This window comes from Gymnogyps californianus, chromosome 19, assembly GCF_018139145.2.
Source record: "Gymnogyps californianus isolate 813 chromosome 19, ASM1813914v2, whole genome shotgun sequence".
Classification (NCBI taxonomy): domain Eukaryota; kingdom Metazoa; phylum Chordata; class Aves; order Accipitriformes; family Cathartidae; genus Gymnogyps; species Gymnogyps californianus.
Genome location: NC_059489.1, coordinates 3,590,347 through 3,610,519, shown reverse-complemented (window position 1 = coordinate 3,610,519; position 20,173 = coordinate 3,590,347). Strand labels below are relative to the sequence as shown.

Here is a 20,173-nt window from a genome sequence, read left to right as displayed (position 1 = left end):
GTTCCCTGATGTCTCTTTCACCTTCAAGGCCACAGCCAAGGCGTTTTGCGGGATGTTTAGTCATTAGCTATTAGGAAGAAAGCACCAAATGATTAAATTTAACGCTGGAATGAAAGTGAGACAGACTTGCCCCAGATTGTGATGCTCTTGCTCCTCTCCTGAAGATGCAAGTTGCTAATAAAATTGTTTTGAAAAGCTAAAATTCATTTTTTGAAGATTATTTTTCTTGTTTGATCACTGGAGACAGCACGTCAGCAGCAAAATTAAGGGTTGCACTTGAGAACTTTTTCCCATTCAGCAGAGGTTCCTGCTGGAGGTGTGGGTGGGCAGGCGGTGCCCAGGGCACACTGCCATCCTATTAGTTCACAATTCACTCCTGAATTTCACCTTTGGTCTTTCAGTTCAGTCTTATAAATCTCCAGAACAGCTTCTGCCCTACCTCAACAATCAATTAAACTTAATAAATTCCAATATACTAAAGCTGTATGAAGTATAACCCTCCTCGTTTCATTTTTCTGCGCTTGTTCAAAACATCTCATTACAGAGCCTACAATTTCTTGGCACCCAGCTGACAATATCTAATCTACGTTTCCTCCCTTGCATCTTAATGACATCTTGGTCAATACTATAACCAGTTGCATAGATTAAGCAGACTTGGGGAAAAAAAAACCCCAAACCACCAGCATTGCATGCTTGGAAACAGTAATGTGCTCCCTAATTAACAAGCTCCTCAAAATCTTTTCAATTGATATGTACATTAGGAACTGAGCAATCTAGCCTTCAACTCTCAGTTCCAGTATTGTGGGGACTTTTTAAAGCTCTTTTACAAATTATATATGATTAATATACTGCCGGGAGTGATACCTCAACACATCTTTTTAAAACCTCAGCTGTACCGCTTTAGTCTCCCTCCAAATGTTGAGTTGATCAGATTCCAACTTTGAACCTAAAATAAAAGCAACTCTAAGCAGACCTTGGGAAGTCGGCTGTGCACCGGGCTAGGACTCACATCCTTCTTCAAGCTCAACAGCAACTGTCCCATTTTTGTCACCTTTTCTAAACCCCTTGCTTTAACAGTAGGTGATATAAGAAAATGTGAATAATGATTCCAGTAGTTTTAATTCTTTCCAAAGTTACTGCATTTACCAAACCCAACAAACTCTGAATCAGTGGAACAGATGTCAAGCAGACAATTCAAATTTCAAGAGCACAGTGGGCACGTTTGTCTTGCCCGATGGCACACAGTCCCGGGATTGCTGAGCTACTGCTGACTACGAGGTTCAGAAGCTTTCTCATATTGACTTCTTAGCTCAGGTATAATGCTCACTGAAATTTGGGATTGATTTGTTAGTTTAATACAGATGATGAACATGTTAGTATCACAGAGACTTGACCTGAAACCTAGTGCTGCAATGCAATTTTAGCTCTCTGACCTCCCTTTGCATAAACACCTAGCAGAACAGCAGCAAGCAGGAGAGCTGAAAACAGGGTAATTAGATCAAGTTCAAACTGTGCTGTTTGAATATATGATTTTCACGACAAGGCATCAATCTGCATGTACTTTACAAAAATATATCACGTTTAGTTTTTGTTGGCCAGCACGTCTACACCGGGATAGACTCCAAAATTAAAGTGGTCTTTCCTTTCAGCCTGTTGTTCTAAACAGCTTTTCTTTTCCTTGATGATTTTTCCTTAAGGGATTAATATCCAGCTCATGTACAATACTTCATAAATGGTTGCAAAGGAAAGGATGAAAGTAAATACCAAATTAACTGACACTAAGTGCAGTGATATTTTATCAGTGTAAGACATCAAATAACACTTTATAGACGGTGATTTGGAAAAGCCACAGACTGACAGTACTCTAGGGAATCACACGGAGTCAAAGGAAAGTCAAATGAATTCTTTTTTCCTGAGCTAATCCCCTGAAGTCAAATCTATTTTTTTCCTCAAAAAAAAAAAATTAACTTAGAATCTAAGATAAATTTTAGGCCACACAGGTTACCACTGGGTCAGGATTTCCCCACAGTTTCCTTGCATTGATGCTAAAGATTTTCACATAAGCTCACCTTTACCTACATTTAAAAATTATTCTTATTAACTCTTTTGCTCTGCTGCTGTCATTAGGCATACTGGGCTGAGGACTTGCTGGAGTATCTGGTACCCATCCAAGCTGAGATATCTCCTCACCCTGCAAAACTGGGGTTGTGCTGCTGAGTGTTGAGGCAAGGTGGGTGGAGACATTTCACACCATCGTCCTGTTTATAAATTCTGCTTTGGATTTGGCAGCTACTGATTCTGACATTTGTTCTTACCAGAAAACAAGCAGGCACAGCGGGAAGAGCTGAACACTTACCAGTGACACCAAGCGATGAGCATTTCAGGACAATTAAGCTTAGCACTGCCTGACAGAAGTTGCACTTAAAAATACTACAGTGCCATATCAAAGCCAGACAAATTTAGTCACTCACAAGGATTGCCAAAAAGGAACTTAATGATAGAGAAGCATCTATCTCACCCCCTTGCAGATGGAGACAGCTTCTTTGGACAGTGATTTTGGATAGGAAACATTATGCTCCATTATGGACTGGAAAAGTTCATCTTCATCTTCTCCATCAAATGGAGGCTGTTGAAAATAAATCACAGGTAAGTTACTTACTGGGTTTTGGTTTTTTTTTTTTTTTAATATTCTCACTTTTTATGAAATGGCATGACAATACTATGGCCACACTGGGTCAGGGCAAAGGTGCATTCAGCCCAGCAACCCGCCTCCAGTCAATCATAGATGCCAAAAGAGATCAGTATACAGCAGTGGTCCTTGCCCAGGAATACACACCAAACTCCCAGCCATCTGCAGCTTGGGTATCTTCTGACCCAGAAGTTTAGTGCTTATCAGTCTCAGATAGAAATCGAAGAGAAAAGTTCATTTCTGCCCCCAGCATGGCAGCCAGGTTAATGAAATATGTGCAGGATTATCTTCGTGATCATCTTTAATCAGTTTTTAAAGCTACTGTGCACCAGACAGCCAAAATACTTTAAAGGGTGAAGTTTGGAGACTGTAACTTTCAATTACTTTGTGCTAAGGTATATCCATTCCTCACTTAATTCCAGTTAAACTCCAGTTTGTTTTATAAGACATGGCTGTAGGCTCTGCTTCTGTGAAGGGGAGACTACCACAAGAAAGGGCTGCATTTCATTTTTAAATATAGGTGATGAGGAAAGTGCCCATGAGTGAGTCCCCAGGATATGGGCACTGTGCAAGACTCAGCTAATGGTAAATCTCATTTTCTCAAAAGCATTCAGACACCTAATATTTGCAATGCAGACTGTAAATGTTAACAACTGCAATTGCCACACTTTAAAACTTTTAAAATGTCGACTGGAATTTAGTAGAGAAACTATTAAAGGCATTTGTTAAAAATGTATGTTTTAAGCTCAGGAAATGCATACCTTTAGCTAACACTCATTGAAAGCCAATTGCAGAAATCTTTTCCAACTCAAGACTAATAGAATTCCTTAAAGTTGGTAGTTATCTGCCATTTACTGCAGTACAGTGCTGCTTTTCTACTTGAGTGACTCAGAGGGCAGTGTCTCATTAACTGTGCGGAATAAGGAGTCTGTAACTGAGCATATTTCAAGTGGTAAGACCCATACTTCACCCCTAGGACATGTAATACAAAAACTGTATTCTTGTGACTTAACCGCAGTGCAGAGCATATACACACTCTTATTATGTTTCCCTGTGGTTTCAAACTACTAAACGATATTTCCTCCATTTGACATGCATTTTCCTGCTCAAGTGTCTCCCATTCAATTTTGAAGACAGCTATTTATAACATTATTACAGTACAAAGAAGCCATATTCAAAGGCAGTGCTTGATTATGTGGGTGCAATATAAAGAGCTTAAAGCCTAAACACATTCTCAGTTGAGTCAGTCAAGAGTACAAGGAGATAATATCAGTATGAAAGGCCTCAGTCTTGTCCTCTAACGGTCTAACCCTTCAGGGAACCTTGAAACAGAGCAACGTTGGAGAGGCAGGAGGAGGTCACTCTTACCTGGCCAGCTAACATCTCATAGAGCAGCACTCCGTACGCCCACCAATCCACAGACTTCCCATAGGGCTGGTAAGCAATAATCTGTAAAATCACAAAAAAACCAAAGAAACCCCCCCTATGTTAACTAACACCCGGTCTTGTGACATATTAGATAAATAGTGACATGCAGAGATGAACATATTTCCTTGAAAAAGCCGAGAAAGCCAGTCCTGTAACCTTCATTCTAGCTGCTCATTGGTTTCAGTGGGAGTTGGACTGTTCTGCAAATGTTAGTCTACACCCACCCGCGTCTTTTGGTACTCCGATATCTTGGGAAATGCGGCTCTTAGGAGACCTTGGGATGTGCATTTGAAGGCAAAGGAGGAAGTACAGCAGCACAATGTAGGAGACAAGGCAAAAATGTTATTCATCCATTTGTGTCAAAGCTTGAAATCATGAGACTCACTTAACTTACAGATTATCAATAATTAAGTATTTCTTTTCAATATTTATATTTTTGTTCTGCTGTAAAAGGAATCAAAATTTAAGAAAAGAGCAAAACCCTGAAAAGCTCAGTTACATTTTCCCAAGTTGCATGATTAAGATACTCTCAGTATGAAGCTAAATACCAGCTACACCAAAAAGAAAGGGGTTTCTGCTGTTCAGCCTAATGGAAATGTCAAGTATTTTGCATCCTCTGGATTCACATCTGACTCACATAGAAGCACAAATTGAGTTCCGACACAACGAAAGTCTGCAAGTGCCAACAGCACGCAGGTCCCCTCATGTGTCATTTTCTTTAATCGAGGCCTCTTCAGAGATCAGTGTTAATTTATTTAAGAGATGCATTTGGGCATGCTATAGAGGAGTTTTGAGGTGCAGACGTTCTCTCAGATCTCTTTCTAAATAACTGTGAGGGGATATTGTGAGCCATGAAGGGATGCAGAATGTCCCAGCCACTGTCCATCCACATTGGGGAGGTCAGTATAGGAGCCTCCAACCCCAACGCCACCGCTCCACTAGAATAAGCAGAGAACTGGGGCAGTCATTACTCCAGATGGGCTTGCATTTATTTTCCTGTTTGCGTGTGTTTTTATTCTTTGTGAAACAAATTGCTAAGACAAGTACATATCACATATCCTAGATTTTTTAGTTGTCTGAAAGAGAAGTTGAGCTGGCAAGTTCTGTAGTTTCTCAGGAAAACAGTGAGTCACCAGTTCAATAAAGCAGGACTGCCTGGCTACTAAATAAAATTATAGTCTCTGTGCGAATATATGTTCTTCCTTGGGATAACAGCAGCACACGAATTAAAAATTACTGCAATGTTTCTAAGCAAAGGATTTCAAAATCAATCACACTTTGAAATATATTACACAACCAGAGGTAATAAAAAGATTCTCAGTTGGAAGGTCCTACATAAAGGCAATCTTTATTAGCTGTCTTTTAGCAGTAATATAGGCTTTAAAATATATATTTGGGACATTCGTTTCCAATTATAGTGGTTGACATACTTGGTTACTCTCCCTTTAATTTCTATCACCAGTAAGTTCCCAGAGACCCGCTGGAATCAGTGTTGCTTCTTGAAAGACCAAACATTTTCAAAACTTTATCCAGAAAAAATACTGGTCTTTACACACAGAAAATGATAAAACATTCCTCAACCCTTCTCTGACAATCTCTCCTTGCCTTATGGAAAAGAGTATTTTATCAAAAAAAAAAAAAAAGGGATATTTTTCAGAAGGTCGTTAATTTACACGGGCAGAACATTTTGTACAGTAAGTGCGCTTCATGTAAGTGGTCTTGGTAGGAACAGTTTATTTCAATTAGCAAATGAGAAAAAGATGGATCCATAGCAGTGGGAAAGAAAATGATGCTACACCGCCATGGTTCTCAGCCTGGCGGTCAGGTCTGTCCAGGAGGCCACAGTCTACTTCTCTTCCTCTTGTGATTATTGAGGAGAGGAAATCTTTTAAATATGGCAATGCAATGTCATAAAATGAAAGCATAAAAAGAAGCACAGACTCAATGACGCTGTTTGTTTATCCAGCAAGAGGTGAGTCAAGATTGGGTTGTTCTCTAAATAGCATTCTCATCAGCAAATGTAATCTGTCCCAATTAAATCTGCCTTTATGAGAGAATATCAAGCAGAATCATCGAGACAGAATTAACATGAAAAAAGCTCCTACATTTAAGCTAACATATGGCCAGTCACTAAGATTTTTGTCCTATTTGATGCCACATGTCAACATCAGCAGAAGCATCTGACAAACAGACCAGTGCCCCCTCTGAGCCGGCACACACCTCCCTTGCCTGAACCAGTTGCATGATGAAAGAGTGGGATCTGAGAAATAAATACGGACATCAGGTTCCACTGGGACTGGAAAGGTCCCACTGCAGAAAAGTCCCACTGCAAATGCAATGAAAACACTTTTTTCATTGAACCTATCGCAATGTAGGAAAAGGTGGTACTGTCAATGTCTGCTGCTGTACACCGGAAGTTTTCTTCCTTTGATCCTAATTAAACATATCCAACGTGACTTACCAGCTTAATCCTGGTAAGGGTATGATACAAGTGAAACACAGAAAAGCAATCTGCCACGTTCATTCACCAACCTGCGTGTAATGCACGGAAACTGGCGGTTACACTCATAATATTGGGAGCTATTCAAAGCATTAATTGGAAAATGTAAACGAGAAGAAAGAATGCTCACTTCAAGGAAGGAATTACATGTGGGAGGAAGCAGATGAGTTTTCAGTATACAGTCAAACATGCACTGGTACAAAGTCAGCAAGTTCTAAATGTTGTATTTTCAGTAGTTCCCTCCTCCTCATCCAGAAATCATCATGGATCAGCTATCAGCTGCTGCACTCAAAGCCATCACTGGCGGCCTCGCAGCAGCTGCCAAAATAATCCTATCTGCATGTACAAATTTTAATATCTTTTAGAACAAATATTAATACGACCTCCTGTCTCACTGCAGTGTGCAGAGCAGACCCACAGAGCAGTGAGGGAGTTCATGTGCCTGGAAATGAAGACCTGCACCCTCCTCCAGCTATGATCTCTGCTTTCTGCTGGCCAGGGAGGAGCAGCAAGTTGATAGGACCCTTCCCCTCCTTCTCTATCATTAATTTAAATGATTGCTTTTTTCATCTCCTTTTGCATTTCAAATGTCCTATTTTACCTATCTATTACTGTATTTTAAGAGCTCTGCCTTGTCAGGTTCCGTGGATTTGAGAGCTCAGGAAGAGCTCAGGAGGAATTTCTCTCATCAAGCCAAATTGGCAGCAGAATGTTGATTGCTTTTTTCTTTTTTTTTTTTTTTTTTCCTTTTTGCCTCCAAGGAAGGCGCAGTTAAGAGCAGGACACAGAGATTAATACCAGCAATTTGTAGGAAGGTTGAGATCATTGCAGCTGGTAGCCAGTTGGGATGAAAAGATTATATCCCAGAGGCAAGAGAGAAAGTCTTCTGTGAATGTATCTTATGTCTACTGGAAAAGTTAAAACTCAGTTATTAAAAGAAATAAATATTACTAGCACAAGAAACAGTCAAATGTACACTTTCCAAACCTTTGCAATACCTATTAGCCTCCCATAATCCCAGCAAATGCAAGGTTAGAACTTAAGGTTTTGAGGCTATTAGATGGAGGAGAAGGGAAATGGAGTTTCTAATTTAAATTCTTCTGAAATTCAAAATCAGTGCTCTAGCTGCTGCAGGGATGCTGATGGTTCAGTCCTGCACCACAGACAGCAGGCTGTGCTGGCAGAATCCCTTCCCACTAATCCTCTTGACATCCATCTCCTTCTGTCTCTCTTGACTGGTCAAGGAAATACAAAGTATTAATTGATTTCACAGCTGTTTTACCACTCTGACCATAAATATTTAAGTTCAGCACATCAATAAATATTCTTTACTAGATAACCACTTTCTGCCTGACAGAAGAGGTCAGACCTGGGATTCTACCAGTTTAACCTCTGCACATTTCTCAAATTGCATGGGATAAGAAAACGAATATTAATTCCAGTGCATTATACACCTAAGTAATAACAAATGCTAGCTTTCCCAATCATTAAAAAAGGAAAGCATTATTTTACAGTACACCAAAGTGTGCAAGTCCACTTTGCTGAATGCAGCACCATATTCCCCTGCTTTTCTGCCTGGAGATTGTACGTGTGAAGCCAGCTGAGATGTCCCTGTACGGTCCTTCCAGCCGTGTTCTCTCTGAACTATGTCTGTGGGTAGTTCATGTTGAGGCAGCGCGGGCTCCTTCAGACCCCACTACAGTCACAACATTATTTCCCAAATACTGATGAAAAGCGCTAATTCTCTATGTTTGAGTGCAACACACTCACAGGGCTACTCTACTCTAGATACCTTCAACAGTTGATTTAGATTTAGCTCATTTCTCTCTACCCAGCAGGGAATGGTACTGTGCAAATGCATCCTCATTATAATCTATTATAAATTTATAAATTTTAGCCCACGGAAACATGCTGAAATGCTCCTGCAAGCAAAACATGAACCTTACTTTGAAGTTTACCACAGACCTAGTTAGCAATTTGTCAGTCACAATAATGTCTTCAGAAACGAAAGAAAATCAGCCAACTAAAAATAAAATAAAATATCAGTTTGTAAGATAATAGAAAGACTAATTTCCTCCCTGTTACTGAATGTTTTGGTAAAAGGTTTATTTCTTTATATGAAATTTCCAAATAAAGTAAAATAAATCATTCCAGCACTGACCCATATTGAGCATTTTGGCACTGACAACACGTTCTTTGGTATTAACTGGCACAAGGCTATTGCCACAGAAAGGACACTTTTTAATTTGTAATATTGGCTGCATTTATGTTTTGATAGGAGAAAATGAAATACTGCTCTGGTGGTTCTGATATCCTGCTGCAAGCAACAGCAATTTGTGAAAAAACAAGGTTTTATAATACACAATATTTCACTCTGAAAAGCATGAATTAACAACTGGAAAAAAACAAACTATTTTTCATCCCATTTTCACAGAGATGACAAAATTCACCTTAGACACTAATTTACTTGTCTGTGTATAAATCTCCCGTATCCCAACAAACATTCAATTACAGCCAGAAATGTTCCAGCCAGAGCTGCCTCTTGCCCAGCACTCAGTGAAACACTCAGTATCTCGGATCAGGATATAGCCTCTTGCATTGAATTTGCAGCCAAACAAATCAAGACTCTTGAAAGCTCAGTAGGCACAAATACCAGATTTTAATATTCATATATTTGAATCATTTCCAAATCACCACATGTGCTTGTTTTTAATGTTTTATACTTAAACTATTGAAATACAAATCATATCCAGACTAAAAACGTTAACTCTACGCTCGTATTTATCACAGTGCTTTAAAGTAGAACTGTGCTTCTCATGATCAGATCTTCATTTCAGACCCACTGCAGTTAGGTTCATGTTTGAATGTGATTTTCAGTGGCTTGAATGCAGCACAAGTATCGCCAAGTCACAGAAAACTCAAGGCGAATTATGGATTTATTATGTCAGCTCCATTCCAGCCCTGATCCCATAGCTTTGTGGAGGCTTTCAATGACTGGAGCTTTCCTGAGATCAAGAGCAGTAACTCATGACACCTATGTACCGTTTGTAAGACATGGCCTGGAAAAGACAAAAAAGTTTCGCAGGGAGGTCAGCAAAAAGCTTCAAGACCTCATGAATCCCTTCCCAAAAATCAATGAGTGGTTTGTGATTTCCTGAAAATGCCAAACAATCCTTTAAATAGATGTATTTTGTCAGCTGTGTGAACTTATGGAGAAATACATTAAAGAAGCTATGTTTGCTCCCAATAAAATGTTTGCTGACCTCATCAACATCCGCAACAACGCCCATGAACTCTCTGTGACTTCACAAATCGAAGCACAAAGTTTAGTATAATAACATTTCCAGGCTACAAATTTAAAATCACGAGGTCGTGATCCAGCTTTTTTAGTCTTTTGCTAGTACAAACAAAATCTGAAGCACTGATCTCGTAAAAAGTTAGGTTTTCAATCAACTAGATATTTTTTAAAATAGTGAAGTCTTATTGATAATATTGTATTAATTCACAAAGTTATTCAATATACCTGCAGAAGTATAAATGGTACCATCCACAGAGTATCCAGAGTTACAGCTATCAAAACCTGGTGGTGTGAGATGTGTGCAGTGACAATTTTCATTTCAGAGACTAAAAGGTTCTTGAAATGGTAAATATTTACCTCTGGCGCAATGTAGTCTGGAGTGCCACAGAAGGTCCTGGTTGTTACTCCATCTAACATATGTTCTTTGCACATTCCAAAATCAGCAATTTTAATGTGTCCTTCTGAATCCAACATCACATTATCTAATTTCAGATCTCTATGAAGAATCACAGTAATTTAATGTTAATGTTTAGGATCAACTAGGGCCAGCTTATCTACTTCTGAGTCTAGGTAAGGACTATGTGTAGCTATTTGGGGGTGGAGGGGCCAGGGCTGCACATGCATGGCAGTCTACAACCTGGAGGGAGCTGGGCACCTCACTGCAGGCACGTAAGAACGACCATAGGTCCTGAAAGTGGACAATTAATGAAGAGAGCTGTATATGACCACGAGCACACTCGCACTGAGACTTCTGAATGTGTAAAACTACTAAACATCACACAGGAATGCACAAGATGATGTTTTACGTTTTCAAGAGTTTTCATTTGAGTTGGGCAGAGCACAGATGTCAGAAAAGCTCAGGTAAAGCAGTGGCTTTGGTTTCCAGCGCTCCAGCACCAACACAACAAAAAGAACACTACAGTGACTGCTTTTTATAAAATGTTTAAAAAATGCACTGAAATGTTAAAGAAACTGATCCTTTCGGGATTTTAAAAATAGTTCAGAAATTATGTATGTCAGATTATACTCACCTATAAATAATCCCTCTGTTATGGAGAAAGAATAACCCAACTGAGATCTCAGCTGCATAGAACCTGTATGAAAAAAACCCCAACAGATTGCTTATTGCCTCATGATTTTCTTCTAACAAAATATTTCAGAAATGCATCCTTGATAGTATATATAAAAAGTACATATAAAGTATATAATATATGGTGTGTATATATATTAAAGTATAAAAATATATATTACAGGCAGATGACATAAAAGACACTTTACTTCAATTTGACTTTAACAGACACATTTCAAGTATTTGATGATAAAATAATGCAGAATTTTTGAAAAAATTGAAAATGTCTCCCTAGACCACAAAAAAAATGGTGCAGCTGGAGCACAGCATTTTACTGCACTGCTCTAACTCTGCCTGCAAAGGTCATTATCTCTAATCACCTATCAACGCTGAATTCAGGATGCAGCTCAACCTACATTGCAATTTATACGGCATGAAATAATTTGCAGAAATAGTATTCCTTCATACAGGCTGTTAATGGATTAATTACATAAAGCTAATTAAAATGATTACCATATAAAATATAATTGCTGAATGTAGTTAAAAGATATATAATATTGATGGATGTTTGAAGCCAGTTGCTGTGGAACCGTGCAAATTATATGCAAGAGGATTATTTAAAGATGAGATTAATTTTTAGGCTAGCATAAGGGAAAGGAAAGCTCAGCTCTGAAACACTTGATCAGAGGTGTTTGTGAACGCCTGTGCTGGAAAATGCTCCACAGGCGTAAGCTGTCATAAAGCACCAGAGTTTTCAACGGCTGTTGGCAAGTTACTTTAGCTGGGAGTCAAGGATGATCTGACACCATCTAGTTTTTATTCAGTGAGTTGTTGAAATTTTGTTCTATATCTCAAATACTTATATTTAGAAGGCCTCTCATTTAAACAAGACCTGATTGCTTAAATTGAAATGAGAAATTATTTTAGCTGAATTCCTAAAACAGTTGGTCACACTTGATTTTAAAGTTTCATTGGTAAGTGATTTATGAAACACTAATAAATGATGAGGAGATGTTATAAGCATGACTAAAATGGTACTGATGGATCTATTCACATTTGAATATGCTACAGGTCATTATCAGTCGCTCACTGACATGCCAGATGTACAATTACCTAAAAGGGATCATGTATATAAACAACTTCTAATCCTTTATTAATACTTCACAAATAAAACTTCTATAAAAAAGTAGGATCACAGAAATTCTTATAAGCTAGACATTGAATTTATCTTGTATAAACTATAATATAGCATTGCAATGCTGAGTCTATTTGTATCGCCTTTCCCTATAATATTAATTCAGATTGAAATGTTCTACTCACTTTTTTTTTTAATTTGCTTTTAAAAACAACACCAGAATACCAAGTAACATCTTTAATTTCCTGTTGCCTTGTTTAAATTCTTGTCACTGTTAAAGTAGGCATTGCATGCCTTTGTTCGTGCTGTATTTTTGAATAAAAAGGCATAGCTACCTTTGGTCTATGTGTGCTAACACCATTTTTAACATAAACTTCAGCTTTTGGGCCTTAAAAAACACAATCAAAAAAGGCCAGCCTAGACTTCATACTGAACCTGGGAAGAAGAAGAAACCTAATCCTCTTACAGTGTAAAATGAAGATGATGACATGATTTAAATATATAAACATGAACACTCACACTGCTTGTGGCTCCTTAAATTTTCCTACTTGCTGAATGTGATACATGAGGTCACCACCATTCACATACTCCATAACAAAATACAGACGGTCCTAGGATAAAGTATTAAAGACGCACGTAAACACATCAGAGAAAATATTAGATATTGATCAGCAAAAAAGCCACTAATATGTTATTATAAAGCTTTATAACATTATTAGGACTGGTTGTACATTCTGGCAAAATTGACAGATCAGGAAATGGAGTGTTTTGTAAAACGTGCAAGAGTAAATGACTGATGAAGTCTGTCTAGATTTGCCAATTTTAGTGACGCACTTTTATATATTATTTGTCTACAATGGTTCCCATAATTATTCACATACAGTTCTGTCTGAAAAAGCTGTCTCTCTAACAATAAATGTAAAAAAAAAAAAATTAGAAATGGTTGAAAATTCTTGCTTTGAGGCCATTTCTAATCCTTCCTAATAAGTTTTCCTTCAGAAGATGGGAGGTATTAAAAAAATATTTTTTTTTATTATTAAAAAGAGGCAAGAAGAAAAGTAATTGTAAGGTTTACAAAAGTACCTGGAACCTGTACAAGTGACACTAAATTAATTTCTCGTAGGCACATATTTCAGCTAGAGGAAGATGGCAATAAGGTATTTTGGAGGGAGATTTTTCTGCACAGTGAGGACTTTTAAAGGCCATATCCACGTATCTCAAATCAAACATGACCATAATATATTTGAGTGCACTTAAGTAGTGTTTTCCCACCCAGTGACCTTCAGAAAATAGGACTTAAACCAGTAGGTCTGTCCCCCAATTTTCTGAGGACTAAAACTCAGCTCTTCCAACTGACTTCAGTACGAACACATTGTTTACACTCTACAAACATCTTTGATTTAGGGTGGATGATTTTGACCACCTAACATTAAAAATTCTGGTGGACAACATTATGGCAAGCTTACTATCTGCAGTTATAACATGATCCAGACAGCATATAAGATGCATTAATAGTCTTCCTCCCAATTCTGGAAGACACATTTTTGGCTTCCTCTGATTTTCCTTTAGATATTTTGGACAGAATCATTATCCTGAAGTATTTGTAGAAAAGTTCTGATCCAATATTCTGATGGGAAAGAAACTCATTACTAAGATGCTCTAGTTCAATCTCTTTCCTTCAGCATTGATTGAAAGTCTCCAATCATCCAGTAACTGAGATTTCAGAACATTAACATACATTTAAAAACGGTGATTTCCTAAGCTGGGTCCAACAGACAAGCCATGGGAAAAATGTTTAATTGGCCAGATTGGATTTATAAAATTTAGATTTTTGTATGAATTGTCTTATTGTAAAATCCATGGCAATAGAAGCCTGCATCTAAAAGCACTAACCAAAAATTATCAATTTTTCCTATAGTCACACAGTTTATGCCTTTTCTTCTCCTTCATATACAATTTCTTATTTTTGTAGCTAATATTAATCCTCCAGAATATTTCATAGCACCAAGTGCAAATTACTCAACACTTTGGAAAACATGAAGTAAATTAGGCAAAGGCCAATGACCTAGGCCTTTATGTAGCTCCATTGCTCTTGTACATGACAAACCAAAAAAATGATACTGTAAATACTAAAAATCCCAACTTTTTTCCTCCATTCCCCTTAGCCAGAAAGCACCAGACATTTGTACTTTTGAGACTTTACATTTAAAATGCAGTTGCTCAAAAGAAAGATAAGATTAAAAAAAGTGGTTTTTCATTTACTGATGACACTAAGCTTTTTAGTTACTAATGAAGTTATAGAGAGATAAAGAATTAGAGGGAGATAGAAGGCTATTTCTCACTAGGACCTCTCTTATCTTATTACAACAATCTTCATATTATAAGTAGCGGCAGGAAAAATATTTTAGAAAGCAAGAATTACCAAGTGCAATAGTTCCCGGATTCACATTTTATTGTGATTAATTATGTCTGCAAATCTGTTGCATTCAGGCCATTTTCTGCTCAGAGATTTGTAGACATTAAACAGAGTTTGAAAATGCCTTTAACAACACAGACAATTACGCTATGAAATGGTGACGGGATGACGTGGCTTGTTTGTGGAATATTACAATGTTATTACTTCAAACTAACTGCCTGTTGTTTGTTTGTTTGTTTTTAGATTAAAAACCATCAACAATGTAAGATGTAAAAGATGTGGCACAGTCAAGTGGAAAAACAACATATGTCCCTTCATCACCCCATTAAGTGACAACCCAGCCCTGGGGCACTAGTTCAAGGCCATTGTCATAAGATGGCTACAAAGTGAGACAAGAAGAGCTTTGATTTCTTGTGAATAAAGACCCAGCTTGGAACATTCGGAGTCAGTTCACTAGTGTCAGGGTGTATCCGTGCCCACTCCGAAAACCAAAAGCACACTGAGCGCCAACTGTCTACCACGTAGCTTTCCATGGCATCCAACAGAGCGGTATGGTGCTGCTGGATCGTCAGATCCATCCTGCAGTCTCTCTCTGGGAGATGTTTTGCAATGTGATGGGGAAATGTCCACTTCACATATTTATGAGGCAGAAAGGAAGAAAAAAACCACCCAATGCTTTCCTCTGTGCCAGGGGTGCCAGAAAACTAAATTAAATCCATCAACATTGATTCATGACTAATCACCTCATGATATAATAACAGCCATAAAGACTTTTCAAGTACTATCCTCAGATCCTTAAAAATATTTAGGAACCTTTGAGAATCTGGGCTTAAAGCTCTGACTTAGCAAAGCATGCTTTATTAAATTCGTGAATTGTCACACTGGTCTGGTTGAATTACTGTATGAAGAAAAATCTTTAAACCTAGGTTTTATATTTAAAACACAAGGGGTAATTACATGAAGTATCTCTTTCTTCAACATTTTCTACACGCAGAAGCTTTGATATATAGGTTGGATGATAATAAACATTATTGAACTGATAAAATCCATGATCATATAGCATGGAAAACATCAGGGTGGCAAGAAAGACAGAGCTCACGTACAACTGTTTGGAAACAAGAGTGAAGCTGTGTCAGGAACGGTGGTTTATCTTGCAATGCCAGGACTCGTTTTTCAACCATTGTACATTCAACATCATCATCCTGAATCACCACATCTTTTTTCAGTATTTTGATTGCATAGAGCTCCTCTGTCCCCTTTCTGTCTGCCAGCATCACCTGCACAAAGAGAAACAACAGGGTGAAAATCTTCCTACCTGCCAAGGAGGGAAGGTGACTCATACGCCTGAAGATTTGTATCGATGGCAATCCAGCTTTTCCTTTTATTGGTAGAGACTAACTTGACCAAAACTCCAAAAATATCATCATTGCTCACCCACTGCAATGAGCTGTACCAGTCATTTCAGACAAAGCCTGTGCCAAAACCCTCTGGTTAATCGCAGGCACATTGCCAAAGGGCTGATAAAATGTTAAGCCCCAGGGGACTTCTTCAGTAAAGGGCACTTCATCGCATAAGTGGTTGTTCAGACAGAAAAATAGCAGTCCTTTCTTTTGACTAACAGATTTCAAACATATATATATACACTATTCCTGTTTTTTCCCCAATATTCAGCCTTACCAATGTTGGTGACTTCCAGAACTGGCAGAGTGACCTAGGTAGTAAAGCCAGAAAAGTAGACTTAATTTCCTTGAAACTGCCAAGAATTGAGGATCTAAAAGTTAGCAACTGTTTCTTACATCCTGCCCAACAGTCTGAGGGGTTTTTTTATTTTTATTTTTTCAAGAAAACTGCCAATCATGACTGAAGCCTGCTAGTCCTTAGGGAATCACCCTACTCCATGTTAAGAAATCCTCCCTCAAAAATGCACGTCCTTTTGACTCTGCATTTTGTGTCTTAGAGAATTATTCATTCATTCTTCCTCAAGAAAAAAAAAAGAAAATGCGAGTGGAATAGTTATCAAGAATTCCTACCTTCCCGAAGCTCCCCTTTCCAAGAACCATGAGAAAGTTGAAATCTGTCAGCTTCACCCTGTCCAGATTGTTGGATGGCACACTTGAGTTCTTGTCTTCTGTTGGAGTAATGACTTTGTTACCAGCTGGCCCAAGTTTGGCTTTCTGAAGAACATACATACACACACACACACACAAAAATAGGAAAGTAAGAAGAGAAGCCCGTTTTCTTGGCAGAATGGATCACTGGGTGAAGGTTAGAATTGGAGATGACCGTATCTGAGGTGGCATTCCCAGGAGAAAGGCTGCATAACAAAATTTGCACAGACACAACTTCGAAGACTCATTCCAACAATACTTTTGTCATTATTGAGTGAATTGAAGTGGAAAACTGTGTTCATGTATAACCAGATAAAAGCAGATGTACTTATCTGGTTAGAAGAGCAAAACCAAAGCAAAAACCAAAGCCAAAGAAAAAAAATCACTTATTTTCATGCCACAAGCAGGCTTATTTGGTGTTTTTGTTTTGAAATACAAAAAATGCTTTTCAAAAATATCATGCTATAATCTACATAGGGTATTTTAGGACATAAACAGTCTCTTCAATACATTCGCTTTTAAAATGTAATTCTTAAAGTCACTGCATAGCAAGAGTTAGGAAATCTTTGACATGCATTAAGAAAAATAACCTATATTAAAAAAGCCCCACACAACAGATGAGAATTAATGCAGATGAACATGACCACTTTCAAACTAGCAATACAATCAACTTTGATTTTCAATCAAGTGTTGATCTGGAAATGGGAGGAAGGGAAATATTTCATACAAAGGCTCTGCCTTGGCAAGGCAGTCTGGTTTGCCGAAGGTTGCAACAGTCTCAGTAGTTCATATGAGACACCATATAATTGCTCAAGTAAGTTGCATTTCAAATCTCAAAGTTAACAGAAGAGAAAAAAGGAAGACTCACCGAAAGATAATGCAGGCTACAACATAATATCCCTCTTTTTCTCAAAATAATCCCATATACCAACAGAAGCAAAGCCAAGAAGGTTTAATAATACTTTGGGATATAAGTGCTTTCCCCCCATCTATCTAGCGTGTTGGTCTGGTAAATAACCTCTAATATGGTTAATTTACTTTGTGCCATTGACGTATGCTTGACATTTAAGGATAACTACTTTTCTCCCTGCACTGCCAAATGACAGTATTTGCGTATTATCACTGTTTTACAGATAAAGAAAATTATAGAAATTAAAGTTTATTCAAAATCACACAATAAATTATCTTAAACGCCTGGCCTGGCATATACCTTTGGCAGCCTCACTGGAAACTGGAAGATACAAACTTTCCCCTCCCCAGACAAGTTTAAAACCGTAAGATTGAAAGGGACGACTCGATTCATAGACTCCAGCCCTCTACTACTGCAGGCAGTAATGTCAAGTAATCCTCTGATAAAATAACCACACGTCACTTGAAAGGCATATTCAGATCGGATGGCTCTTCCTGCGGTTTTATAAATGCAGAAAGTCTTACACCCTGCCACAGGGATATGAATTTTGGCAGTTTTGATCTCTTTTTTTTTTATTGTAATACAGCTTAAAACGTGGAATTTCTTCCACCGCTATTATTACCTGCTTGCATGAAAGCAGCACTTGGAGATGCTGATCAGGATCATGTACTGTGCAAATGTTTAGGAAGAGCCAGTCCTGGGCGCCAGCCTAAGTCTCGGATTCTGCAAGGGATGGCCCCTCGGCAGATCCCGCTGCTGGGACAAATCCAGTGTCTGTAACGGAGCTCTTTGTTGGGACAAAGCTCCTTTCAAGGCCACAACACAAGACTGAGCCATAAGCAAAACAAGTAAAAAAAGAAAAAGCCTAATAGCCTTTATTTGTACAAGACGAAGAAACGGTTTAAAGGAGCAGCTTTGCTGGCCATGTCTTTGTGATGCTCCCGTGTATGGGATCTCAGATAAAAGAGCCTGCTCTTCTGATACAAGAAGCAATTTCGATATCCGCCTTTTCACCAAGTAAGGGAGATCCAAATCAGGCACCGAATGGAAAACACTAGTTTTATTTATTATATTTTAAATCCACTGGGTAGGTTGTCGGCAGCCCGTCTGAAAAAGGTATCATTCGAAACACCAAATCAGATTTTGTTCCGAGGCAGCTTGTTTCTTTGGGTACAAACCTGCCGTTCAGGCAGGGAGTGCTTTCGGCAGTGCTGCAATCCCAGGCTCGGGAGGTGACCAGCACTTTTTCCCAAAGATCGGAGTGGCAGATCCATCAGCAGGCTCCCGTGCCCTCTGCCGGCTCCCAGAGCTGAAAGCACCGCACTCGCTCGGATCAAGCACGTGAGATGAAGTTGTCAGGATCTGAAGGCGGCATCTTAAAATAATATTAGAGAACCAAGCCAAGGCCTCTCTGCACCCTCGCAAGAAAACGCTTAGATTCAATGAGCAACAGAGACATGCTCCTCTTACTTCCATTTTTTATCTTTTTTAAATTAGACGTCACTCTCAATTTGATAATTTCTTTTTTCATATGGTAGATTTTGAAGGAGAACATCGGGTGCCTCCTGTTCGGTCAGGGGGGCTTCTGTGCCATCTGCTCCAGGTCGATGGCTAACGCAGGCAGGAGCTTATCGGACGGTCCTTAGCTGTGAGCGATCTGTCCTGATGGGAAGCTGACAATCCTGGTTATCTCATCACTAGCGCTCAGCTACCGCGGTGCGTTAGCCCGTACACTGGTAAGTGTAAACAGAGAACCCTGTTGCAAACCGTCTGTAAGAAAAGGTAGGAAGACGGCATCCACAAAATGCTGGAGAACAACCAGGCTGACTCAATGAAAGCACACGGACCCAAGTGGAATGGCCTAATGACCTTGTTAAATTATCATAACCTTATCAAAGGTCCATATTTCCCTTCAGCTAGGCCACAGACCTATGACTTGTTCATGAGCATGATGAAAAAAGTTTTTCGCATTTAGCATGTGAATTCCTTTACTGCTTTTTGGCTCAAGGTCCTAGTGAAAATACAGTGGGAATTTCAAAGCTGACAAACAGGTACTGGGAGGAAAAAAAAAAAAGAGATACAATAATAATCCCAAACAAAACATTTCACAGATGATCCATTATGAGCTTCCCAAAATACTACTGCAACATGTTTCAGTTATGACTTAGCCTCAGGCATATCATTTTTTCTTCTTCTTAGTACCATTTAAAAAAATTTCCAGAGCTACTGAAACAAAATTAGGCTATGGGCATGGAAATAAAATTAGATAAATATGGTCAAGCCATTACAGATTCTACTTGTGCCACCAAGTTTTTGATGGGACAGTGACACATCTTTATGAAATAAACCCTGAAAGATCTAGTACTTATTACCTGTCTTCAAGAATTAGCTGCTGTGCATATTCCATGTTATTCAATTCATCCTGAAGTATAAACCTAAACCAAAACATCTCTTATAAGCTTTGTGGAAGTTTCTACACTCAGCAGAAACGTCACAACTCATCACTAGTAACTGACGTTGATGGATTTAAGGAAAGCCTTTAACCTTGCCCTGTTATTACAGAACTTAATCCAGAATATGGGGCAAGACAGAAGTATTTCAGAAACTCAACTAATAATTT

At 38.5% G+C, this 20,173-nt stretch overlaps 1 protein-coding gene across 1 annotated transcript in view; it reads right to left on the bottom strand.

The window, feature by feature from the left end:
• The window catches only part of PRKCA (protein kinase C alpha), a 156,708-nt gene that overhangs the window by 4,663 nt on the left and 131,872 nt on the right, over positions 1 to 20,173 (bottom strand). Inside the window, 8 exon segments of the mRNA XM_050908590.1 lie at positions 1 to 67; positions 2,519 to 2,626; positions 4,058 to 4,138; positions 10,273 to 10,411; positions 10,947 to 11,009; positions 12,639 to 12,730; positions 15,639 to 15,812; positions 16,566 to 16,709. Coding sequence (XP_050764547.1) covers positions 1 to 67; positions 2,519 to 2,626; positions 4,058 to 4,138; positions 10,273 to 10,411; positions 10,947 to 11,009; positions 12,639 to 12,730; positions 15,639 to 15,812; positions 16,566 to 16,709 — 868 coding nt within the window.